The 23,309-nt window shown below is 44.2% G+C and overlaps 1 protein-coding gene across 2 annotated transcripts in view; it reads left to right on the forward strand.

Moving 5' to 3' along the window:
• Positions 1 to 23,309, forward strand: part of ACE (angiotensin I converting enzyme) — a 79,373-nt gene that overhangs the window by 31,029 nt on the left and 25,035 nt on the right. For both annotated transcript variants that reach the window (XM_029573561.1, XM_029573562.1), the window contains exons 3-13: positions 1,175 to 1,268; positions 1,957 to 2,100; positions 4,353 to 4,544; positions 6,831 to 6,928; positions 13,742 to 13,914; positions 15,797 to 16,020; positions 18,040 to 18,184; positions 19,347 to 19,445; positions 20,062 to 20,184; positions 20,839 to 21,050; positions 22,478 to 22,614. In XM_029573561.1, coding sequence (XP_029429421.1) covers positions 1,175 to 1,268; positions 1,957 to 2,100; positions 4,353 to 4,544; positions 6,831 to 6,928; positions 13,742 to 13,914; positions 15,797 to 16,020; positions 18,040 to 18,184; positions 19,347 to 19,445; positions 20,062 to 20,184; positions 20,839 to 21,050; positions 22,478 to 22,614 — 1,641 coding nt within the window. The remainder of the gene's footprint in view (positions 1 to 1,174; positions 1,269 to 1,956; positions 2,101 to 4,352; positions 4,545 to 6,830; positions 6,929 to 13,741; positions 13,915 to 15,796; positions 16,021 to 18,039; positions 18,185 to 19,346; positions 19,446 to 20,061; positions 20,185 to 20,838; positions 21,051 to 22,477; positions 22,615 to 23,309) is intronic.

The raw sequence follows: 23,309 nt of genomic DNA on the forward strand, positions 1-23,309 counted from the left end.
CCTGATCTCTCGTGGGTTTGTGTCATATATTGTCAAGTAGGAGACTTATGTTCCATTCCTGATTTAATCTCTTGCTTCTTGGGCTGACTAGTTGTTGTCATTGACTGAGTAAACTATTGTTCTTAACCTAATAGTCAATAGAAAAGACACCTTGGAACTAGTTCCTGACTGAGCTGCACCAAGCTTGCTTGGCCACAGGAGGGTTCTGTAATGTTGGTCTACAGACAGAAGAGGTGATGGGTTATAAAAGAGAAAATGCTTAAAGATTTTACACGTCTTTAAGCGTTTTCTCTTTTACAACCCACCAATCCAATGGGACTGTTGCAATAAGACGTGTGCTGAAGACAGGCACTCATATTGAGCGCCTGTTTTCATAATGCACATGCAGCCCCATCCCTGTGTGCCATGATGCAATATTTAAATTAGAGGCAGCATAAAAAAAAGGGCATGCTACAGGAGAATATGCGTCTCTGGCACTCAAGAGAGGTTATTGCATTGGGCAACTACAAATGCAACAAGTTAATGTCTTCATTTAAATGGAATTTACTTGCATCAGGTGTCATCGGGTTCGCATTTGTTAGAGCATGCATTTTGGATGATCTAATCTCCTTACTATATTGGGTGCTAGACTAGCGTGTTCAAAAAGTGCGCCCAACTGCGTGTAAACCCATGCGTTAGACTGGGTGCGCTTTATTGCATCAGTCCCATTGCTTGCCAATCAGATACAGATAGTGAGGAAGGAAGGGGGAAGCATCACATGATTGGTTTAGCCTAACATTTCAAAAAATTAATTTTGCTGGTCAGTGTTTATTCCTTGTAAAATGTGGGCTGATAGCCATAACAAGGCCTGTGATCCACGAAGCACATTGTAAACAGAAAAGTTTAATGAAACACTCCATGAGCTAGAATGTTATCTCTCTTACGTTTACTCTAATAAGATTCCAGTGCTGTCATGATTCTAAACTTTCTCAAAATTGCCAACAATATATTCAAGAAACATTCTGAAGAAATGGATGAATGACGGGACTGGCACTCATTGGAATGGAGTAGGGGAAGGAACTCCTTGGTTGAGTAGACTAGCAATGAGTGGAACTGGGTAAATGAGGAGATGAACACTGGCATTTCTAACAAAGGGAGAAAGTAATGTGGATTATGTGTGCTTTCTTGTTTCTAGTTGAATACAATCATGAGTGATATGGACAATATCTACTCCACAGCGAAAGTGTGCCACTTCAACCAGAACACCAGCTGCTGGCCCTTGGAGCCAGGTACAACTGATATGGTGAATTCCATAGTTGCAGAATTCATCAAGGATTATAAAAACATATAGCTTGTCTGCAACTCACTCTCTTCCCTGAGCCTGACTGGCTGAATTTGGTAGGGTAGCATAGTCAAGTACAATGAAGGAATAAAACGGGCTGTATTAAAGCATGCATGAGAAGAATGGGCTGATTAAGCCATTTGATTCTTGGAGACTTTATTAGGATTTCCTTGTGCCTTTTTCATGACTTTATCCAGGGAAGTTTTCAATGGCTATGTTTTTAGATTAAAGGCTTTGGGTTTGAATAGCCATCCTGATGGATTAGAAAGGCAAGGCTAGTTCCCAGAGAGAAATGTTCATGAGCTGAGCAATTGCAGTGGTTTTACAATACAGAGGCCCTGGTAACCCTTTCTTCATGTTGATGCTCATATCTACTGTATAGTGGTCAGGAAAGATTCTTCTTGCACATGAGTGCAAAGGTTAGAAGTAATGACTTCACATAAGGCCAAAGAATATAACTAATGACATTACAGCGTGCAGACAACTGTACCCATGATAAGTTATAAATCTAATGTTCTCAAATTCTCCAGATCATTCACAAATGAGCAGGAAGGTAGAACTAATGTACCATAAATTCTTTCTTATGGCAATTATGACTTTCAAAATAACCTTTTTTTTAATCTTCTGTACTTCAGATCTGAGTGAGATCATGGCAAAATCACGCAGTTACAAGAAGCTCCTTTATGCTTGGGAAGGCTGGCACAATGTGACTGGGGTCCACCTCAAGGAGAAGTATGAGAAGTTTGTGAATCTTAGCAACTGGGCTTACCAGATGGATGGTAAGGCATCCACACAGAATCCTGTCAATACGCACTAAGCCTGACTTTCTGCTACTGCCAACAGCAGGTAGTGAGAATCCTAAAGACCAGTAAACCATGCTAGCAAGTACAACTGAACAGAATTAAAGGAAGCAGAAAGAGTGAGTAAGTAAGAGCAGAGAGATGCATGCCATATCCAACTGATGTTCCATGCCCAGCTGCGAGATGCCTCACAATATCATAATTTAGGCCAGTGATGTAGAGGCAGCATTCAAGTCATGGTGCATGGTGACAGATAGTAGCTGGATTTAGGGCCTATAATTGCAGGATTCTGGAAGGAGCCCTTCTGCTAGCCCCCAGCCAAGTACGGTTGCTGTGATGACTGGACTAAAGTAAGTTGCGAGGGAATATTTGGCCATTTATAGCTGAACCATGTTTAGCTATTGGCCATGTTTAGCTATTGGCCATTTATAGCTGAACCATGTTTAGCTATTGGCCATGTTTAGCTATTGGCCATTTATAGCTGAACCATGTTTAGCTATTGGCCATGTTTAGCTATTGGCCATTTATAGCTGAACCATGTTTAGCTATTGGCCATGTTTAGCTATTGGCCATTTATAGCTGAACCATGTTTAGCTATTGGCCATGTTTAGCTATTGGCCATTTATAGCTGAACCATGTTTAGCTATTGTCTTGATTGTTACTTTAACTATTGTCTTGCATGTTACTTGTTTACCTATTTTTGAGCTTGTTACACATAAATATCATACTATTTTGTTTATGGTAATACCTCTCGCTTGCTGATCCTAGTTGATTTTCCTTGTTCTATGTAACCGCATTCTTACATGCCTGTTAATGTTAAAATGTAAACCGAATTGATTTGTAGCTTTGCTACAAGAATTTCGGTATATAAAAATGCTAAATAAATAAATAAATATAAAATAAGAGAAAAGAAATCCTTGAGTTGTTGCAAATGAAGACTCAAGGCACCAGATCCCAGCCCTGATTCTGATTGAACTGGAAGCCTAGAGGAGCAGGAGAAACTGCTGGGTCAACAATAAAAACTAAATAAATAGCCACTCTCATTTGGGAAAAAGGCTAAGTTCTCTTGTTCTCAACTAGCAAAGGAAGCAACTGTGCTTCCCTCAATCATACGGAATGTCACAGGCTCAGAAGATAAGACCCTTAATCACAGTGACTATCCTAAAGAAAAGTAATTTGGATCACTTAAAAGAAGGGCTGCTCTACAGTGAGTTGCCAAAATACAAAGTTTCTGTAACCAAGAGCACCAATAGCTTGCTGGATGCTCAAAGGCAACATTCAAACAAGATCTGGATGGATCTGATGAACAATCGTTGACCAATGCCTATGGAAGTAGATCCTTTCTGTAATTAGTGTGGGAGGGATGCCGAGCAACCTTTGGAGCTGGCAATATTCTATATGGGGAGAGTATAAATGGCCAAATCTATTAATATGACATCAGATTTGTGAGGCACAGATTGCCTGAGGTATGGGTCACAGTATCTGCACATCAGTATGCTTGAGAGAGAAAGATTGCTTGGGGGCCCGGCAGCATGTTTAGGAGGAACTGACAAATTTAGAGTGCTGACGGCTTCTCTCTGGACCATATTTCCCTCCCTTAGTATTTTTGGTACTTTTGTATACAATTTGCACACTTCATAATGTCCAACTTATTACACAATTATTGTAGGGAGCAGTTATAACCAGAGGTGGGAAGAGGATGACTGGCTTCATAAGGCTGATTCAGATTTTCACTTATCGGTGAACTCTATGTAAAGTTCAGCTGATAACTAGTCCTTTTCCATATGTAACTCAAGAGATACCGACAGTACATACTGAGTTCACAAACTGGTAAAAGTTAAAGCATTGCCTGAGCTCTCCACGGTTCTGAAGTTAAAATCAAAGCAACCACTATTGTTGGAATAAGCTATCTGCTGTGTAAAATTCTCATGAAATCAGTTATACTGTAGTCACCATTGATAGTCAAGAAGGTGACCTCTATAACCATCAGAGTTTATTGTGTTACACAAGAAGGGATAGTTAGGTGGAAGGGAGATTAATACTCCAAACCCAATACAAACCAGTGTTCTGCTGATTTGAGAATTCAGGATTTCTTTACATTACATACGATTACTTATTTTACAATTATTGCTGCCAGGAGAAATTACAGTTCTCATGTACCATTATACAATGATTTAGTAAGGAAATGCTGCAGCAACATTAATATTATTTGTCTTCTTATTTCTTATCAGGCTTTCATGACACTGGTGCTTATTGGCGCTCCTGGTATGACTCATCTACCTTCGAGAATGACCTTGAGTCACTGTATCACCAGTTGGAGCCCCTCTATCTCAATCTGCATGCCTTTGTCCGCAGGAAACTCTATGAATACTACGGGTCCAAATACATTAATCTAAAAGGCCCCATCCCTGCACATTTACTGGGTAATGAGAAAACCCTAGATACTGAGAATTAAGCAAAGTTAAATCCAAAGCAGGTTATTATCTAACAATTAAATCTACCTGCCAAAAAAGGAGTATAAAAAGTACTTGAAAAAATGTAAAAATTGTAGCTACCAGAAGGCTAAAAGGTGAATTTTAAAAACCAAATGTGCACCAAAACCAGGAGATGAGTGTGCATCTAGCATGTGTGCATGTCCACCCGATTTTATAAGCATAAATGCATAAGTACCGATGCACGAATAACTTGCATTGGGGGGGAAAAGGGGCAGATTGTGAGCGGGGCATAGGTATTTCAGGGCAGGGCCAAGAGATATGCGTGTATGTAGCTATGCATGTTATGGTCGTGGACGCTTGGGCCAGCTGAGACAGTAGATGGTATGCTGTGGAGACCCACAGCGAGCGTCACAGCTGGGAGGCCGCACGGAAGAGACTCAGAGAGGCTTCACCACTGGAAGTCCGAGGTCCCCCCAGGAGGAGCCCATAGGGACCGGGACCTCTTGGACTTAGGTGGGAGCTATGCGACCAAGGATCCGGGCTGCGGCCAAAGGGATGGAAGAAGGACGGCTGGGCCCAGGTCACTGCAGAGTCTTCACCCTTGGAAGCCCACGGCTCCCCCGGGAGGAGCCCGTGGGAGCCCAAGCCGCTGGGACTTAGGAGAATCTTCTGGGCCAGCAAGTACCGGATACCTGAGATGATGGAAGAAGCCAAAGTTGGAGTCCAAGAGCGAAGCCGGGTCAGAAGCCAGAAGTCAGAGATCCAAACCAAAGCCAGGGACGAAAGCAAAAGACGGAGTCGTGGGACGGAACCGGATCAGAAGACAATACCAAGCCAGGAACGGAAGATGAAGACGAAGTCATGGGATGGAGCCAGATCAGAAGCCAGAGGTCAGAGGTCAATACCAAAACCAGGAGCGGAAGCTGAAGAGAAGTCAGGGGTCAAAGCCGGGTCGAAATAAGCAGAAGAGGCAATCCAGGGACTACAGCAGCAACTAGAGACTCAGCAAACTGAGGAACTTCGTTGCAAGGCGAGGTACTGCTGCAGCTGCCGGGTTTAAATAGCCCGGCAGCGTCTGACGTCATCAGGGGCTGTTCCCGGGTTTTCCAGCGCTGGCCCCTTTAAGAGAGAGCCCTGGCGCTCGCGCGCCTAGGGGGCGGGGCCAGCCGTGGATTGGCGCCGGCATCTCCTTTGCAGGGAGAACGCTGCGGAGAGCCACGTCTTTGGCCTTGGAGGCCGGAGGGAAGGTGTTCCTGTGGCTGGACCGGCCGCGTGGTAAGTGCAGGTCCCGGTGCATGGCCCGGGACCGTAACAATGCGCCTAGGCATGCATCCCGGTCCATTTCAGTGCAACTTTACTTTTGCTACAAATAAGGTAAAAGTCAGAATAAAACCATTTCTAGCAACATATAAAGTGCTTGAGGGGTCTGGGTTAACTGGGAGGAGTGCAGGCTAAAGAACCAAGGGGGGTCTTGAGGGCCTACCTATGGACTGGGCAAACGGGTGAACGAACTGATGAAACTGGTCATGACTTGAACGCACGCCTGTTATAAAATTCCCTCACTTGCTTGTATCAAAGCCAACATTGCCCTGCTGTGCGCATACCTTCTTAAAATTAGGAGCACACAAACACGTGCCTGGCCTATTTTATAACATGTGAGTACATGTGTGCACAATATTACATTTCAGCACATCTGGATGTGGTTCGCCTGTTTTAAAGCTACCATCTTACAAGTAAATTTTCAAAACCCGGCACGCGTAAATCCCGGGAGATATGTGCGTGGCTGGGCCGAGCGCGCGCTGAGTGCATTTTCAAAATGGCCCGGCCAAGAGTATATCTCCCGGTACGAGCGGAAGAGCCGGGGATTTGAAAAGGGGAAGGGCGAGGCACAGATGGGACAGTGCCATTTTGCACTGTCCTGGTGAAGTGCTCACCGGCAGCCGGCCAGCGCCAAACTTACTTCTGCTTGGAGGAGCTGGTAAGTTGAAAAAATAAAACAAAAAAGGGTAGGTAGGTGGGGTTTAGGGACTGGGGAGGAGAAGAGAGGAGATGGGAAAAGGGAGAATGGATAGGCAGGGGGTTAGGGAAGTTCCTTCCAGTCCGCTCCTTTATTGGAACCTCGTGCACATGGACGCGCACGTACAGCTTTGAAAATGTACCCTTAAGTGAATAATGAAGGATGCATTTCTTCTAATAAAGTGATGATCTGATTGGTTGAGCTCCCACTGATCCTTTATGATTGACAAACAGAGGCATTTTCTTCTCTTTCCTCAGGGAACATGTGGGCTCAGCAGTGGAATAATATCTATGATATGATGGTTCCATTTCCTGGCAAAACCAATGTAGATGTCACAAATGCAATGGTTGCACAAGTAAGGCCTTCCATAATATAAGCTAGCATGACTCCAATCTCTTGTGCAGGTACAGCGTTCGAGGTCACTGAATCATAAATTATTTCATAACATTTTCTACAGGAAAAGATCAACAACTGTGATATCTTTTTATTGGACTAAATATGTTCATGACTAGATTTTAAGAGCTATATTTCCAGTTGTATGGTTAGTCCAATAAAAAAAAAGTCTCACCTATAGCTTGTTAGTTTTTCTGCCTTTACATTTCTATATTTCTCTGCTTAATTTAATTTAAAATTTATTTTCCACACTTCAAAAGAGTAAACCCATTCAATGTGGATTACAAAATGAGATCATTTTAATCTAAATATATTTAAAAAAATATGCATAAAGAATATAATAAAAACAAATACAATTGTTGATGTTTGTTTCTATATATCTAAGTGAACTAACATGGCAACTACATGCATGTGTGGGCAGTGCGCACAACGGGGGGGGGGGGGGGGGAGTCTTTTGCAATTTCTGCGCAGTGATGCATTCCAGCCTTCTCCAGTTCCCTACCCCCCTACCTAACCTTCATTCCCCTTCCCCTCTCCTCCCCAATCCACCCCCTAAACCCTTCCTATTATTTTTTTTTTGTTTGTCTTATTACTTACTTAAGTAAGTAATAAGACTGGGAGCCGAGTCTTCGGGACAGTGATCAGTGGCGCTGTCCCGGCCTGCCCCTTCCAAGAGGATCGGCACTTATGTGCGTACCTGCATTTATGCGCTTGGCCGGACCCCTTTGAAGATTCACCCGGCCATGCATGTAAACGCCGGAATTCACGCACGTAGGGCTTTTAAAAGCTGCTCTTATGTTACTTCTCTAAAATTTCTCTTCAAAGGGCCACAGTGAAATGGTCAAAAATATTAAGACAAGTTGAAAATACTAGAACATTCTAGACACAGAGCAGATAGAAAGACATGGTTTAATGGAACACAGTCAGCATGGCTTTACCCAGGGCAAGTCTTGCCTCACAAATCTGCTTCATTTTTATGAAGAAGTTAATAAACATGTGGATAAAGGTGAACCAGTAGATATAGGGGTAGATTTTTAATATTTGCGCGATCGCGTACTTTTGTTCGCGCACCAGGCGCGAACAAAAGTACACTGGATTTTATAAGATACGGAAGGATTTACGCGCGCAGGGCTTTTAAAATCCGCCCCATAGTATATTTGGATTTTCAGAAAGCATTTGACAAAGTCCTTCATGAGAGGCTACGAAGATAACTAAAAAGTCATGGGACAGGAGGCAATGTCCTTTCGTGGATTACAAACTGGTTAAAAGACAGGAAACAGAGAGTGGGATTAAATGGTCAATTTTTTCAGTGGAAAAGGGTAAACAGTGGAGTGCCTCAGGGATCTGTACTTGGACAGGTGCTTTTCAATATATTTATAAATGATCTGGGAAAAAAATCCAAGTGAAGTAATCAAATTTGCAAATGATACAAATTATTCAGAGTAGTTAAATCACAAGCGAATTTTGATAAATTGCAGGAGGACCTTGCAAGACTGGAAGATTGGGCATCCAAATGGCAGATGAAATTTAATGTGGACAAGTGCAGGGTGTTGCATATAGGGAAAAATAACTCTTGCTGTAGTTACTCAATGTTAGGTTCCATTTTAGGAGCTATCACCCAGGAAAAAGATCTAGGCATCATAGTGATAATACATTGAAATTGTCAGCTTAGTGTGCTGCGGCAGACAAAAGAGCACCAGAATGATATGAATTATTAGGAAGGGAATGGTGACTGATTGGGTGTGCATGGTTGTTATTTTTGGTTGACGTTTTCTGTATGTTGGAAAGTTGGGTCATCTTGCCGCCCTCTGTACTAGTTGGGTGTGCTGTGGTTGTACTTATCTGTTCTTGTTTACTATTTGACCCAATAAAAGCAAAGTTTACAAGGTTAATGGTGGGTCCGGTAAAAGTTTCTCTGTGGAAAGAGGTACTAGACAAGGCCGTCCACTGTCTGTCTCCACATATTCCTTGAACCCTTTGCTTCGCGAATACGCGCTGCACCTGGGATCACTGACTAACCCACAGCGCTCCTTGCAGGCTGTTTTCTCCGAGTTGAAGTTATTTGGGGTGTCATCAGGATTTGAAGTGAACGTTGATAAATCAGAGATTTTAAATGTAACCCTCCCAGACGGTGAAGTTCACCTTCTTCAAGCAGCTTTTCCATTTCAATGGGCGAAAAATTCAATAAAATATTTGGGGATTCAGATAGGGCCTAATGTTCGGGATCTTTACTACCTGGAGAAAGATTTGCACAGGTGGGACAGGCAACATTTTTCCTGGTCGGGAAGAGTGGCAATTATAAAAATGAATATTTTACCTAGATTTTTATCCCTGTTTATTACCCTACCGGTATTTATATCATCTGCTATTTTACGAGCCTGGCAAAAGAAAATCTTTGGTTTCATTTGGAAGAAACGCCTCCTCGGGTTTCTCATATCCTCATGTACCAATCTAGAATCAGGGGAGGGCTGGGGGTTGCTAACCTTCTCTGGTATTTCGCAGCTGTGCAGCTCCGGACGATCCCAGACATCCATAGACAAAGTTCTATTAAACAATGGGTACATTTTGAGCAGTGTTTGCTGGGTGGAATGCCGTGGCAGCCACGACGTACCTGGCACCCGCATAAGGATCTCCCCTTTGCGGGTCTGGGATCGATGGAGGGTAAGGCTAGTGGGAAGCAGGGAATACTTCTATATTTCTCACCTCTTCTGCAATGGTACCTTCCCGGCTGGGTTCCAAAACAGGGCATTTCAAGAAGGGCATGTAAAGGGTATCAGAAATTTTGAGCATGTCTTAGCAGGAGGGACATTAATGCCCGCTGCTGATTTACGGGAGCCTTATCATTTGGATGGGATAGACTTTTTAGCATACGCCCAATTGCGCCATTTTCTGCTGTCTAAGGAGATTCCTGCCTCTCTGACCCTGGGAAAGGCCCTATTTGAGCAATTATGCACAGAGGCAGATAAGAAAAAAGGGTCTGGACTCCAAGATCTACACTTTATTCCTAGGACTGGGGAGGGAATCTCTCTCATACATTCGGACGTGGGAAGCTGACCTGGGTACCATGCTGGCCCCCGAAATTCGGGACCACCTGTTTGTTTCCGCAAGTAAATGCTCAATATCATCCTCCCAGCAAGAGAATTGTTATAAGATTTTGATGGGATGGTGTCTCACCCCATCCCGATTGCACTGTATGTACCCAGTAGTCGATCAAAAGTGCTGGAGACGTTGTGGTGGAGGAGGCACCTTTTTTCACACTTGGTGGGAATGTTTCTCTTAAGGGTAGTAACTGCCGCTCCATGCAGGTTACCCCCATGTTTCTGTTAAGGGTAGTAACTGCCGCTCCGTGCAGGTTACCCCCATGTTTCTCTTAAGGGTAGTAATTGCCTCTCCATGCAGATTACCCCCATGCTTCTCTTAAGGGTAGTAACTGCCTCTCCGTGCAGGTTACCCCCATGTTTCTCTTAAGGGTAGTAACTGCCTCTCCGTGCAGGTTACCCCATGCTTCTCTTAAGGGTAGTAACTGCTTCTCCGTGCAGGTTACCCCATGCTTCTCTTAAGGGTAGTAACTGCCTCTCCGTGCAGGTTACCCCCATGCTTCTCTTAAGGGTAGTAACTGCCTCTCCGTGCAGGTTACCCCATGCTTCTCTTAAGGGTAGTAACTGCCGCTCCGTGCAGGTTACCCTCATGCTTCTCTTAAGGGTAGTAACTGCCACTCCCTGCAGGTTACCCCATGCTTCTCTTAAGGGTAGTAACTGCTTCTCCGTGCAGGTTACCCCATGCTTCTCTTAAGGGTAGTATCTGCTGCTCCATGCAGGTTACCCTCATGCTTCTCTTAAGGGTAGTAACTGCCGCTCCATGCAGGTTACCCCATGTTTCTCTTAAGGGTAGTATCTGCCGCTCCGTGCAGGTTACCCTCATGCTTCTCTTAAGGGTAGTAACTGCCGCTCCGTGCAGCTTACCCCCATGTTTCTCTTAAGGGTAGTAACTGCCGCTCCGTGCAACTTACCCCCATGTTTCTCTTAAGGGTAGTAACTGCCGCTCCGTGCAGGTTACCCCCATGTTTCTCTTAAGGGTAGTATCTGCTGCTCCGTGCAGGTTACCCCCATGCTTCTCTTAAGGGTAGTAACTGCCTCTCCGTGCAGGTTACCCTCATGCTTCTCTTAAGGGTAGTATCTGCCGCTCCGTGCCGGTTAAGCTTTTTAATTTATTCCCATCCTTAATGGCTTCCATAGATGCCTTTAGATATCATCAGCTATCTGTTTTTCAGAACATATGGAAGCCATTCAGGGAAGGAGAGGCAAAAGTGCTAGCAACCCAGATTCGTTAGTGACATACTTCTAACTAATGATATTGGATAGGGTGAGGGCTTTTGATTCCCCAGATATATTTCTACTGCGATTTCTTTTAAACACTTCTAGGATATCGGCAAGAAGGCGCACAATCGCACAGATACGGCTATCCTCCCTATATATTACTGCATATGTGGGACTCTATCATATATAAATCATTTGCTAAGGGGGGATTTCCATTATGCCTTATGCCAATTAGTCATATTTTCTCTGCAATGGAAATTTGATTGTTATATGGGACATTTGATGTTAATGTGGGCGGGGGGGGGGGATGGAGTGAGATAATATTGTTAACTGTAAACTGAATGTCAATCTCAATGCTTTCTAGATTGTATATTTACTGTTTGACCTTCAATAAAACTATTAATGGAAAAAAAAAAGTTTTAAAAAAAAGGAAGGGAATGGTGAATAAGACGGAAAATGTCATAATGCCTCTGTATCGCTCCATGGTGAGACCGCACCTTGAATACTGTGTACAATTCTGGTCGCCGCATCTCAAAAAAGATATAATTGCGATGGAGAAGGTACAGAGAAGGGCGACCAAAATGATAAGGGGAATGGAACAACTCCCCTATGAGGAAAGACTAAAGAGGTTAGGGCTGTTCAGCTTGGAGAAGAGACGGCTGAGGGAGGATATGATAGAGGTGTTTAAAATCATGAGAAGTCTAGAACGAGTAGATGTGAATCGGTTATTTACTCTTTCGGATAATAAAAGGACTAGGGAGCACTCCAGCTAGCAAGTAGCACATTTAAAACTAATCGCAGAAAGTTCTTTTTCACTCAACGCACAATTAAACTCTGGAATTTGTTGCCAGAGGAGGTGGTTAGTGCAGTTAGTGTAGCTGGGTTTGAAAAAGGGTTGGATATGTTCTTGGAGGAGAAGTCCAATACCTGCTATTAATTAAGTTGCCTTAGGGAATAGTTACTGCTATTACTGGCATCAGTAGCATGGGATCCACATAGGGGTACATTTTTTAAAAATATGAGCACACGTCCATGTGCACGCACTACCCAGCATGCACAGTTTTATAACTTGCCTGCGCTGGTGTGCACATGTTATAAAATCAGGGGCGGCGTGCACAAGGGGGAGGGGGGGCACAGTTTAGCTAAATTTGCGTGGTGACGCATTGTCGGCTTTCCCCAGTTCCCTCCAAGACCGCTCCATTTAAGTAGCAGACTAGATGGGAACTTCCCTACCACCTACCCTAATCTCCCTTCCCCTTCCCCTCTCCTCCCCACCCCCTAAATGTTTCCTACTTTCGGGTGGTTTTTTTTATTTTTGAAGTTGCTGCTCCTCCGGAGCAGAAGCAACTTGTGTGCACCAGTGCATGCTCCCCCGGCCCAGCAGCAAATGGCCGCTGTACCGGCGCCTCCAGCCCTGCCCCTCCCCAAGACCGCCCCCTCTCCGCCCCCCCAACACTTGCATACTGGGATTTATGTGTATGGCTGGGCCCATTTGAAAATGGGCCCGGCGCGCATAAGGCCTGGCCACTCGCGTAAACCCCAGGATTTACATGCGCCAGGGTTTTAAAATCCAGCCATTAGTGTTTGGGTACTTGCCAGGTTCTTGTGGCCTGGTTTGGCCTCTGTTGGAAACAGGATGCTGGGCTTGATGGACCCTTGGTCTGACCCAGTATGGCAATTTCTTATGTTCTTCTGTTCAAGAAAATCTGATTTTTTTCCATTTCAAAAGCTCCTATAATTATTGAGAGTAATGTGAAGTGCCATAACTTCAATACAGATAGTTGAGAACATGATCAAATTTACTCTAATGCATTAACTAAAAACACATTCTACATGAAAAAGTGAACAATAAGTGATGCTTCTCTGCCATTTTTCAAGCTATGGAATTGATCACAGCAACAACTGTAGCACAGCTCATGGTACCTGTGCTGTAGATGAGAGTATTGGATTATAACAATTCTCTATACATGATTGGTAAAGTGTTCTATAAGCCTGTTGGATGGAAAATATCAGAAAATAAAGCAAAGATAAAGCTTTTTGATTTCACACAAAAACAAGAAATATTGCTTTTTCAATGACAGCTTTGCATCTCAGAACCAGCAGTACCACAGAAAGACAGAGCCGAAATAACTTGCAAAGTTATCTAGTCATTCCCCCTGCTCTGGTTGAAGCTACCTTTCCATTCAATTGATTACAATAGAAGATGACTTATGACTTTCAGATCATGTTCTTTCCTTAGTTATTGTCTTTGAATCATAATCTTGTTGTCTGAAGTCATCCAATTCTCTCAAAACTACATTTTGGAAATTTACCTATGGTTCCCGTCCATCTTTTTTTTCCCCCTGCTACATCTATTTGGCACACTTGCTGCTCAGTCTTCTCCAGGCACACGAAATATTTTTAATTCATCTTGCCCCTTTCTTCTTTTAAATTAAAGTTGCTCCATTTTTTTTCTCTAGAATTGGGATGCCAAACACATGTTTAATGTTTCAGAGGAATTCTTCACTTCACTGGGGCTGCTGGGAATGCCAGAAGAATTCTGGCAAAAGTCAATGTTGGAAAAACCCAAAGATGGGCGTGAGGTAGTATGCCATGCCTCTGCCTGGGACTTTTACAACAGGAAGGACTTTCGGTGAGTGGAAAAAGGAACTGTATGGACACCGCCTTCAGGATCATAGTGGCCAGCAAATAGTTTATAAGATATCAGTTTCAGAGAGTTACACTAGACATTGATTTCTCTACTTGGTCAGCTTTTCCTAGTGGAGTGCCTCAGAGATAGATAGATAGATAGATAGATAGATAGATAGATAGATAGATAGATAGATGAAACCCACTTGCCGCCTTTTAGTTGACATGGAGCTCAATTTTAAACTTTGTGCTGATGAAATCCAGTTTGCTATTCCTATGGGTGAATCTATTGAATACTCTGGTAAAGCTAAAGACAGTTTTCAGACATATTGGAACTTGACTTTCAGATAGCAATTTATCATTGAATCTAAAGAAAAATGAAATTTTGTTATTAGCAAGTCACATTAAAGATGTTGTTCTGTTCTATTTGTTCTACGTTCATCCTAGTAGTTTATTTAAAGTTTCATGTTTATGATATTCATGTCTTATTGTAAGTCACCTAGAAATGCTGGCTAGGCGAGTTATAAAGTTGTCCTCTATCTTGCAAACTCCAAAATGCCACTTCAGTGGCAGCTGCTGCTGATTACAGTGTGGCACTGAGGATGTGCCTTAGAGGGGGCATCCATCCAGTTCTCACAGGTAAGATTTTAAAAGCATTGCTCGCGCAAAAATGGCCCCATACATATGTGAGCCACGCATCAAGCAATGCAAATTTTAAGAAGCCGGGAAGTACACGTGTACATTCCTGTGTGTGTGTCAAGAATAAGGAGGCAGAAAAGGGATGCGCGTAATCCTGAATCGAGAGAGAGAGTTAGAGAGACAAAGAATATTGCCTTTGTAAACCATTGTGATCTTCTTTTGGAATGACTGTATACAAAATGCATAAATACATTTAAAAAATATATATATGACACTCTCTCTATATCTATCTATCTATCTATCTATCTATATATATCTCCCACTGTAAGAGGGGCACTTTCAACTCAGGGTGGGTTTTCGAGAGGAGTGGTGTTGCATTGGTCGGTCTAGGGCGCAAGGGTCTATAGACCATTGTAACAATGCCCTTCCCCAAAACCCACCCCGAGTTGAAAGTGCCCCTCTTACAGTGGGAGATATAGAGCGTGTCAGATTGTCTCTCTAACAAGGAGGTGCCCTCTTTCTCCCGGTCACTTGGGCGAGGATGCTATTAAAATATGCACATAAAGGCTGCACACATACGCATGACATGGATATTTTAAATGATATGCGTGTACTTGCACACATGATATAAAATTAAGTGTATCTTTGCTTGTGTGCCCAAACCGCGTGTTTAAGGGCGTACGCGTGCTCCTTTTAAAGTTTACCTCTAAGTGTAGCAAGTATCCCCTGTCATCAGTGGAGGGGTTCAAAGATGGAGTGGGAAAAATAGAGGATGATATAAGTTTCTAAGTTTCTAAGTTTCTCCAAGTTCTGTGACCCTTGTTAATTGTAACTGTTTCCTTCGATCACCACAGTTTTAGTTTGATGTATTTAATGCACCCCGTTTCATGTAAACCAGCAAGATATGTCCTCATGATTGCCGGTATATAAAAACCTTAAATAAATAAATAAATAAGTTGCATGCCTAGTAGTTTGAGCAGCAAGAAATGTTCAACTTTTCTTCCTCAAACCCGCAACTAAACTGTGGAGAACATGTCTCTTATGCAAAAAGAGAGTAATTTTTCCGGGATACAGAACTCATAACATTTCATATTTGTAAGTGGTTTGGACTAAAATTGAAATTCAAAGCTAATTTTTGAAGAGCTAATATCTTGGCCTCATGTTTTTATCTCCCCAAGGCCTTTACTCAGCTCTTACGCCTGCAATGGACTCTTTCAAATGTTCTAATCTGCACTTTTCCTTCTTAGAATAAAGCAGTGCACCACTGTGACAATGGAGCAGCTCTTCACCGTCCACCACGAGATGGGCCATGTGGAATACTACCTGCAGTACAAGGACCAGCCAGTATCCTTTCGTCGTGGTGCTAACCCTGGCTTTCATGAGGCCATAGGTGATGTCATGTCTCTTTCAGTGTCCACCCCAGGGCATCTTCAGAAGATCGGACTGCTCGATAAGGTCACCAGTGATAATGGTATGAACTGCACCGTGCATTGACACTCAGCTGGAAACATTTAAAATAGTCCCTTCTGGTGTGGCTAGAAGTGCTAGAATTCTCCTGCTCATCAGTAAAGCAGCGTTGGAACATATTGGGATGAATTTTAAAAGCATTGCTTACACTAAAAGACCCATGTACACAAGAACCTGGGCCGCGCGTGAGCAACGTGTATTTTAAAAGCCAAAATTATGCACGTATCTACGCGGACACAAATATAAACAAAAAGAAAAATAAAGGGGGGGGAGACAGGCAGAGCTAGGGGTGCTGGGGCAGGCCCAGCAGTTACACACGTAAATCTGTGTTGGAAACCCAGTGGCTGCAGCACACGGTGGCTTCTTAGCCATGTTCATTTAGGGCCAGATTTGAAAACCTTTGCGCGGGCGTAGATTTGTGCGCACAACCCGGCACGCACAAATCTACGCCTGATTTTATAACATGTGCTCGCAACCGCGCGCATGCTATAAAATCTGGGGTCGGCGCGCGCATGGGGGGTGCACACTTGTGCACCTTGTGCTCGCCGAGCCCAAGGGGAGCCCCGATGGGTTCCCCCATTCCCTCCAAGGCCGCTCCAAAATCAGAGCGGCCTTGGAGGGAACTTTTTTTTGGATCCCCCCCACCTTTCCCTCCCTTCCCCTATCTAACCCCCCCCCCCCCCTTATTTGATGAAGTTACACCTGCCGGCCAGCTGCCGGCACACAAACCTCCGGCACAGCCGCTGTGTCAGAACTGCCCCTGGCCCCGCCTCCATGCCCCAACCCCTGGACCGCCCCGTACCGCTGCCACGCCCCCGGACCCACCCCCAGACCCGCCCCCGGGCTGCCACCACACCCCCGTTCCCGCCCTGATCCGCCCATTTTCGAAAGCCCCGGGACATACGCGCATCCCGGGGCTTGCGCACACCGCTGAGCCTATGCAAAATAGGCTCGGCGCGCGCAGGGGCAGAGTTTCTTGTGTTATGCGCGTAGCCTTTGAAAATCTGCCCCCTACTGCTGCTCCTGATGAGGAAACGTTTGCAGAAGTCATGTTTTAGGCTTAACATGCCAGGGTGAGAGGTCCGGGTCAACTGGGGGGGGGGGGAGGGGGGGATGCAGACTGAAGAATCAGAGGGGTCTGGATGACCTCGAGACGGACTGGAGAAATTGGTAAAATTGGGAATGTCCTTCACGCGAGCAGGTTTTAAAATCCACTTCCCTACGCAAGATAGGAAGATACGCAAAATATGTTTGCCCGAGTAACTGCTTAATTTTAAAAGGAGCGTGCGGTTCCCGACATGCGCACATGGACGCGCCGATTTTATAGCATGCGTGTGCCAGCGCGCACATGTGCAGGCGGCCTGCGACTCATGCGCTTGGGAGGAGAATTTTACAAAGCAATGCACAACGATGCAATCGGGCCTCCCCCATTCCCTCCCAGTCTGCCCCAATTAAGGAGCGGACTGGGAGGGAACTTTCCTACACCTAACTCTATCCTTCCTTCCTCTTCCCCTCTCCTCCCTGCCCTCTAAACCTACCCTAACTATCCCTAATTTTTTTATTTTAATACTTACTGCTCCTCCGGAGCAGAAGTAATCTGCGTGTGTGGGCCGGCTGCCAGCATGCGCTTCCCTGGGACAGCGGCTAATGGTGCTGGCCTGGCCCGTCCCACCCAGACCACACCACCCGGTCCGCCACTCCCCCCCCCCCAACCGCCCCTTTTCCCTCGGCCGGCACTTCTTCACGTACCGGGGTTTATGCGCATGGCCGGGCCCGTTGTAAAATGTGCACAAGGCCCGGCCAAGCACATAAACCCCAAAATTTACACATGTAGCCCTTTTAAAATCCAGGCTAAAATTAAGAGCACACATACGCATGGTAGGTGTACTTTAAATCATACGCGCGCAACTGTGTACATGATTTAAAATTCCAGTGTATATCCTCTTGCACGCCCAACCCATGTGTATGAGTTATGGTCCCTATGTGCGCTGACCACTTTCAGTTCTGTTGTCATCTCTTTCAGAGAGTGATATTAACTATCTACTGAAAATGGCGCTGGAGAAGATCGCCTTTCTGCCCTTCGGATATCTAATTGATCAGTGGCGATGGAATGTGTTCAATGGCCGTACTACCCCCAACTTGTACAACTACGACTGGTGGTACCTCAGGTGAAGCTCCATGTCCAAGTCATTTAAATCCAAGAATCCACTAGGCCTAGGAATTAGAAAACGCTCGTATGAAAGTCAGAATTTTGTGTAAACTCAACCAGTTCACATGTTCCCTTTCTACCTGAGGTTCAGCTCTGGAAGTAAAATGCGGGGGGACTTTGGTTCTGGAAGACCGTCATTGTAGTTGGTAATCATGATCAGCAAAACACATCACAGTTCAGGGATCCATTTAACTTATCCAGCTCGTCTCCATTAGGCATGTCATGACACTATCATGAGTTTTGCTTATTGACCATGGGAGTCATGACTTAGGCCTCAGTTCTTTCCTTTCTATACGGACGATAAAGTGAGGATTCAGTTTTGAAAAGATTTTCCCAAGCTGTGCTGGGAACCCCACAGCCAGTCAGGTTATCCCAAAGGAATATGCATGAGGTAAATCAGCAAATACTGGGCCTCCTACATATACAAACATATCTCCTGCATATTCCTTGTGGATATTCTGAAAATCCGATTGGCTGTGTGGTGTCAGCAAGACAGGTTTGGGAAGCCCCGCAATTAGAAGGCAATTTATGTCAGGGGTGCTCAAACTGGTCCTTGACCTCTCCCACCTTTAATTAATATGCATGAGATTAATCTGCATGCGCTGCCTCTGATGTATTCAGATATTTCTCATGCACTAGGAATATTCTGAAAACCTGATTGGTTGGGGAGGACAAGGATCGGTTTGAGCCCCCCTGATTTAAGTAGGTCTCGGAGTGTCATTGTTACCTAGGCTGGCATTTATCCAGACATGTCATCCCTAACAGCCTTGCTCTGATGAAAATGCCCAGGGGAAACCCAGGACTCGTGTCTTAACGTTTCGCCTTTGGCAGCACCTGAAACTGATTCAGTAACCAAAGGGCACATCTTAGCACATCCTATAGCCCTCGAGGGTCTCTCACCCCAAGCACCTGTGAACCCTTACGCTGTTTTTGCTTCTGTCTCTTGAAATCTAAGTCTAAAATGCTATGGGGCCGCCCCTAATGGTTTCACCATGAATTCAAAGTCCTCAAGGAAATCTCTCAGGAGCCGAATCTTACTTTAAACATTTTGGGGGGAGGGGCGGTTAGCGTCTGACTAATGCTGCTAGTTTCATTGCTTAATGTCTGATTTATTTTTTTAGAACTAAATATCAAGGAATCTGTCCCCCAGTCCCAAGAGGTGAAAATAATTTTGATGCTGGCGCTAAGTTTCACATCCCTGGCAACACCCCCTACATCAGGTACGAGAGGATTTGGCCTTCAGTGATTGCCTCATTTTAGAGGACTATCCCTAACCTGGACACGAGAATCTTGCACACCCTCTGCCTGTAGTACTAATACTGATCCACCATAAAATGTATGCAGGGATTTAGCTGTGTATTTCTGGAAGGGAATAGAAAGCGTATGGTTAGGGATTGAGGACAAAAAGCAGCAGTATACATGGATCTTATTATAACTTTAGGAAAGGGCTCTTTACCTTTATTAAAATGCGTTAATCACCTAAATATTAGGAGATGTACAAAATAACATGCATAAAATTTTACATTAAATAAATGTTATACAAGCAATAAAACAAAGGCAGATGTTTTCACAACGTCCGACTGATTAATAAAACACGTGCCTGAATAGCCATGTCTTCAATTAGTTGCTTAAAAGTTTTTAAAGTTATCAGCCATGCACAAAGTTTGTGGGCGAGTGTTCCAAAAACCCGGAGCTGCAATTGATATGCTAACATTATTCTTCTTTGATTGCTTTCTCCCTGAACACTCACAGTCTCCACCTGATGAGTTTACCTTCTGTGTCATTTGCAGCCCTTGTAACTGGGATACACTTTATCTGGGCTTCTTGTCTTCACAGATACTTTGTGAGCTTCATTCTTCAATTCCAGTTCCACAAGGCCCTGTGCCAGGCAGCGGGCCATCAAGGCTCCCTGCATACCTGTGATATTTATAATTCCACAGAAGCTGGGAGGATAATTGGGTAAGACTAAGTCACAGCACAGACATCACTGGGGGTGAGAGGAGAAGCTGCACCAAGCAGATTTGGGTTATTATGGCTGCTCCTTTTCCTCTTCGTCTATTCCTGTGTGTGAGAGGCAGTGTTCAGCTTTAAAGGTTGGAGACAGGAAGTGCTGAGAGAGGAGGCAAGATTGAAGGGCCTGGGACCATCTGCCAGGAGGAGCAGCCATGGTCTCACCCTCCTTCTCCTCCCCCCCCCCCCCCTACCGCTAAAACCCCCAAAAGTCCAAAAACAGCTGTGAATTCCTGGGACAGTAGCTGAGCTGGTTACTCAGTGTGTTCATGCATCGTGGCTGAGAGACAGTAAGGAGCTGTGCTGGAAACTACCCCGATCAAAGCATCGCTTCCTTAGGACCTTCTCGGTGGGGTGGGGGAGGGGACCACCTGCTAGGGTGAACCCATAGCTTCCCATCAAAAAATGCAGAGGGAGCTAATTCTGGTTTTCTCCTGAGGCTTTCGGGGACGTGTAGCTCTGTCTTATGGAAGAGAAGGAGACTTCAGATATGTAATGGGGGAGAATCAGGACTGGGTTTAGTCTGTGCGTTCTGATCTGGAGTTGAGCACCTGCCCTATACAGCATAACTTTGCCCTCTCTCCTTTTTTTCATGATCTGCAGTAGGGCTATGCAGGCAGGTTCTTCCAGGCCCTGGCAGGAGATCTTGTTTGATATGACTGGCACAGACAAGATGGATGCAGGTGCCCTGCTGGAGTATTTCTCACCTCTGACGGACTGGCTGAGGGCACAGAACAGCAAGAGTAATGAAATTCTAGGCTGGCCGGAGTTTGAATGGCGCCCGCCCGTTCCTGAAGACTACCCCGAGGGCATTGGTAAGGTTGTGTAGAGACTCGCACCACAGCTAGCACCGGCACTTTCTGCTTGTATAATTTCCAGGATAAACTGGCCAGAGATTCAGATTCAAGAAATGTTATCGGCATGACTATTTGTACAGAAATCATAGGCACTCAATTCCATGTAAATCAAAAACCTGAAGAGTAAAAAGGTGCACTAAGCCACTAACAGACAAGAGTCACCCTATGAACTGCTGAAAAATACTATAATTAAAGCATTATGAGCTCCATATAATCAAGGATGTGTCATAATGCTTTGAAATATAGTATTTTTCAGCATTTTATAAGATGAATCATGTCTGTTAGTGGCTCAAAGCTTGTATTGGACCAACATAAGAGTTTCCATAGATGATGCTGAATGTGATGTCATTGCTGTAATTAATAGAAAGATGCCTAGCTTGCATTTGCCACTTTTCAAAGCTTCACAATTGGTTGATGTGATGTCAAATTGACTCATCTGACCTAAGATCATAATTGTTCCAATGCCATAGTAACTGGCCAGGGTTCCTTTCTAGATGTCTTGACTGGCACTAACAGCAATAGTCTAGATGTGCTTGAATAAGCATGGAATCGCTGCATGATCTCTTATTTTATCTCTTGACACTTTGGTCTTGGCCTTGCTCTGGGAGGGTTTGGTGGCATTACAATACCCTTCCTGAAGGAGACAGCTCTTCCAGCAGATTATCTGGGATGTGTAAGTGTCCATGCTTGAACCCACCACACGTGGTGATCCAGGTGATCAAGCAGTTTAAACATGCTACCTACTGAGACAGCTCTAGTATTAGAGGGTGTTCAGATTTGGTTAGCATCTAATATCTGCCCACACAGCCTTAGAATAGTAGAAACTCACATATTTGCACTCTCCTACTATTATTATTACTTATCCTTTTACTATAACACCATTCAATGGATGCAGCATTGTACAAAATATACAAAACAGACAGGGAGTGCTCAGTAGAGCTTACAATCTAATCAAGACAGCCATACAGGGCAAAAGAGACTATGGGTACTCCATAATGCTGAAGGCATGAGATCACACCTCTAATTGCCCAGTGAAGTCTCCTCACTAATAGCAGAAATAAAACTCAGGTGGACCCTCGCTCGATGTATTTTTGACATAGGGCAAAGATGGTGAGGATTAACTTCAGTCCTTAAGATCTATAAGTAGATCAGGATTACAGGATATCTAAAACCAATATTCATGAGTTGGGTGTGCATGAGAATGATGTTAATTTGTATATATCCTGAAAGTCAGAACTACTTACAGCCTTTACCATCTCTGATGGAGGAATCCGTTAGGTCCTTGACCTTATCTAGTCTTAGAATTCTTTGCCTTCCCAGACCTCTGAATGTACCAACATAACTCATTTCACTTGTTCAGTTTTTTCTCTATTCTTTTCCTGCAGATAAGATAGCAGATGAAACCGAAGCTGTCACTTTTTTAGATGACTACAACAGCACAGCTGAAGTAGTATGGAATGACTATGTTGAGGCCTCCTGGACTTACAATACTGACATCACAGACCACAACAAGCAGATCATGGTATGGCTCAAAAAACAGCTTGATTAACAGGGCATGCCAGTCAAAGGAAGGAGGGCAAGAGGGTTTTGTGGTTTCTAAACCAAGAAATGAAATCAAAGGTGAAACAACACTGACAGCCACAAACCAATCAAGTTTCCAGATCAGGCAATGGGAATACTGAGATATCACTTGTATGCAGTGCACTTGGTTTAAATATGAATGAGACTGATTTCCATGTGGACTGATTGGCTGGAAATGCTGGTTGGCATTTGTTGCGTTAGAAAATTGAAGATGCCATGAGGTGGAACACATTGCCAGCAATTTTGAATAGCTTGCAAAGAAAAATTTCAAAGGGAAAATACTTGCTTTATCAGAATGCTGAAATATGGTGGCAAAACAATGCATGTTTATTGTGTTTGGAAATCAAATATACATACACATTGGTTTTCCTCCCCTGACCTGGCGCCTTCTCATTTTAGTAGAGCTAAAAATGCGTGCATTGCGAATACTCGCTGGTACTGTTAGTTGCTCTGAGGACAATTTTCGACCAAAGCAATCTAGCTGGGCTGGGGAGATATGTTAGAGATATTTAAATACCTCTAAGGATTAAATGTACAGGTAGGGCTCTTTCAACAGACTGGAAGCTCTGGAATGAGGGTGAATATTATAAGGAATTTCTTTACAGAGAGGATGGCAGATGCATGGAACAGCCTCCC

This window comes from Rhinatrema bivittatum, chromosome 12, assembly GCF_901001135.1.
Source record: "Rhinatrema bivittatum chromosome 12, aRhiBiv1.1, whole genome shotgun sequence".
NCBI classification, from domain to species: domain Eukaryota; kingdom Metazoa; phylum Chordata; class Amphibia; order Gymnophiona; family Rhinatrematidae; genus Rhinatrema; species Rhinatrema bivittatum.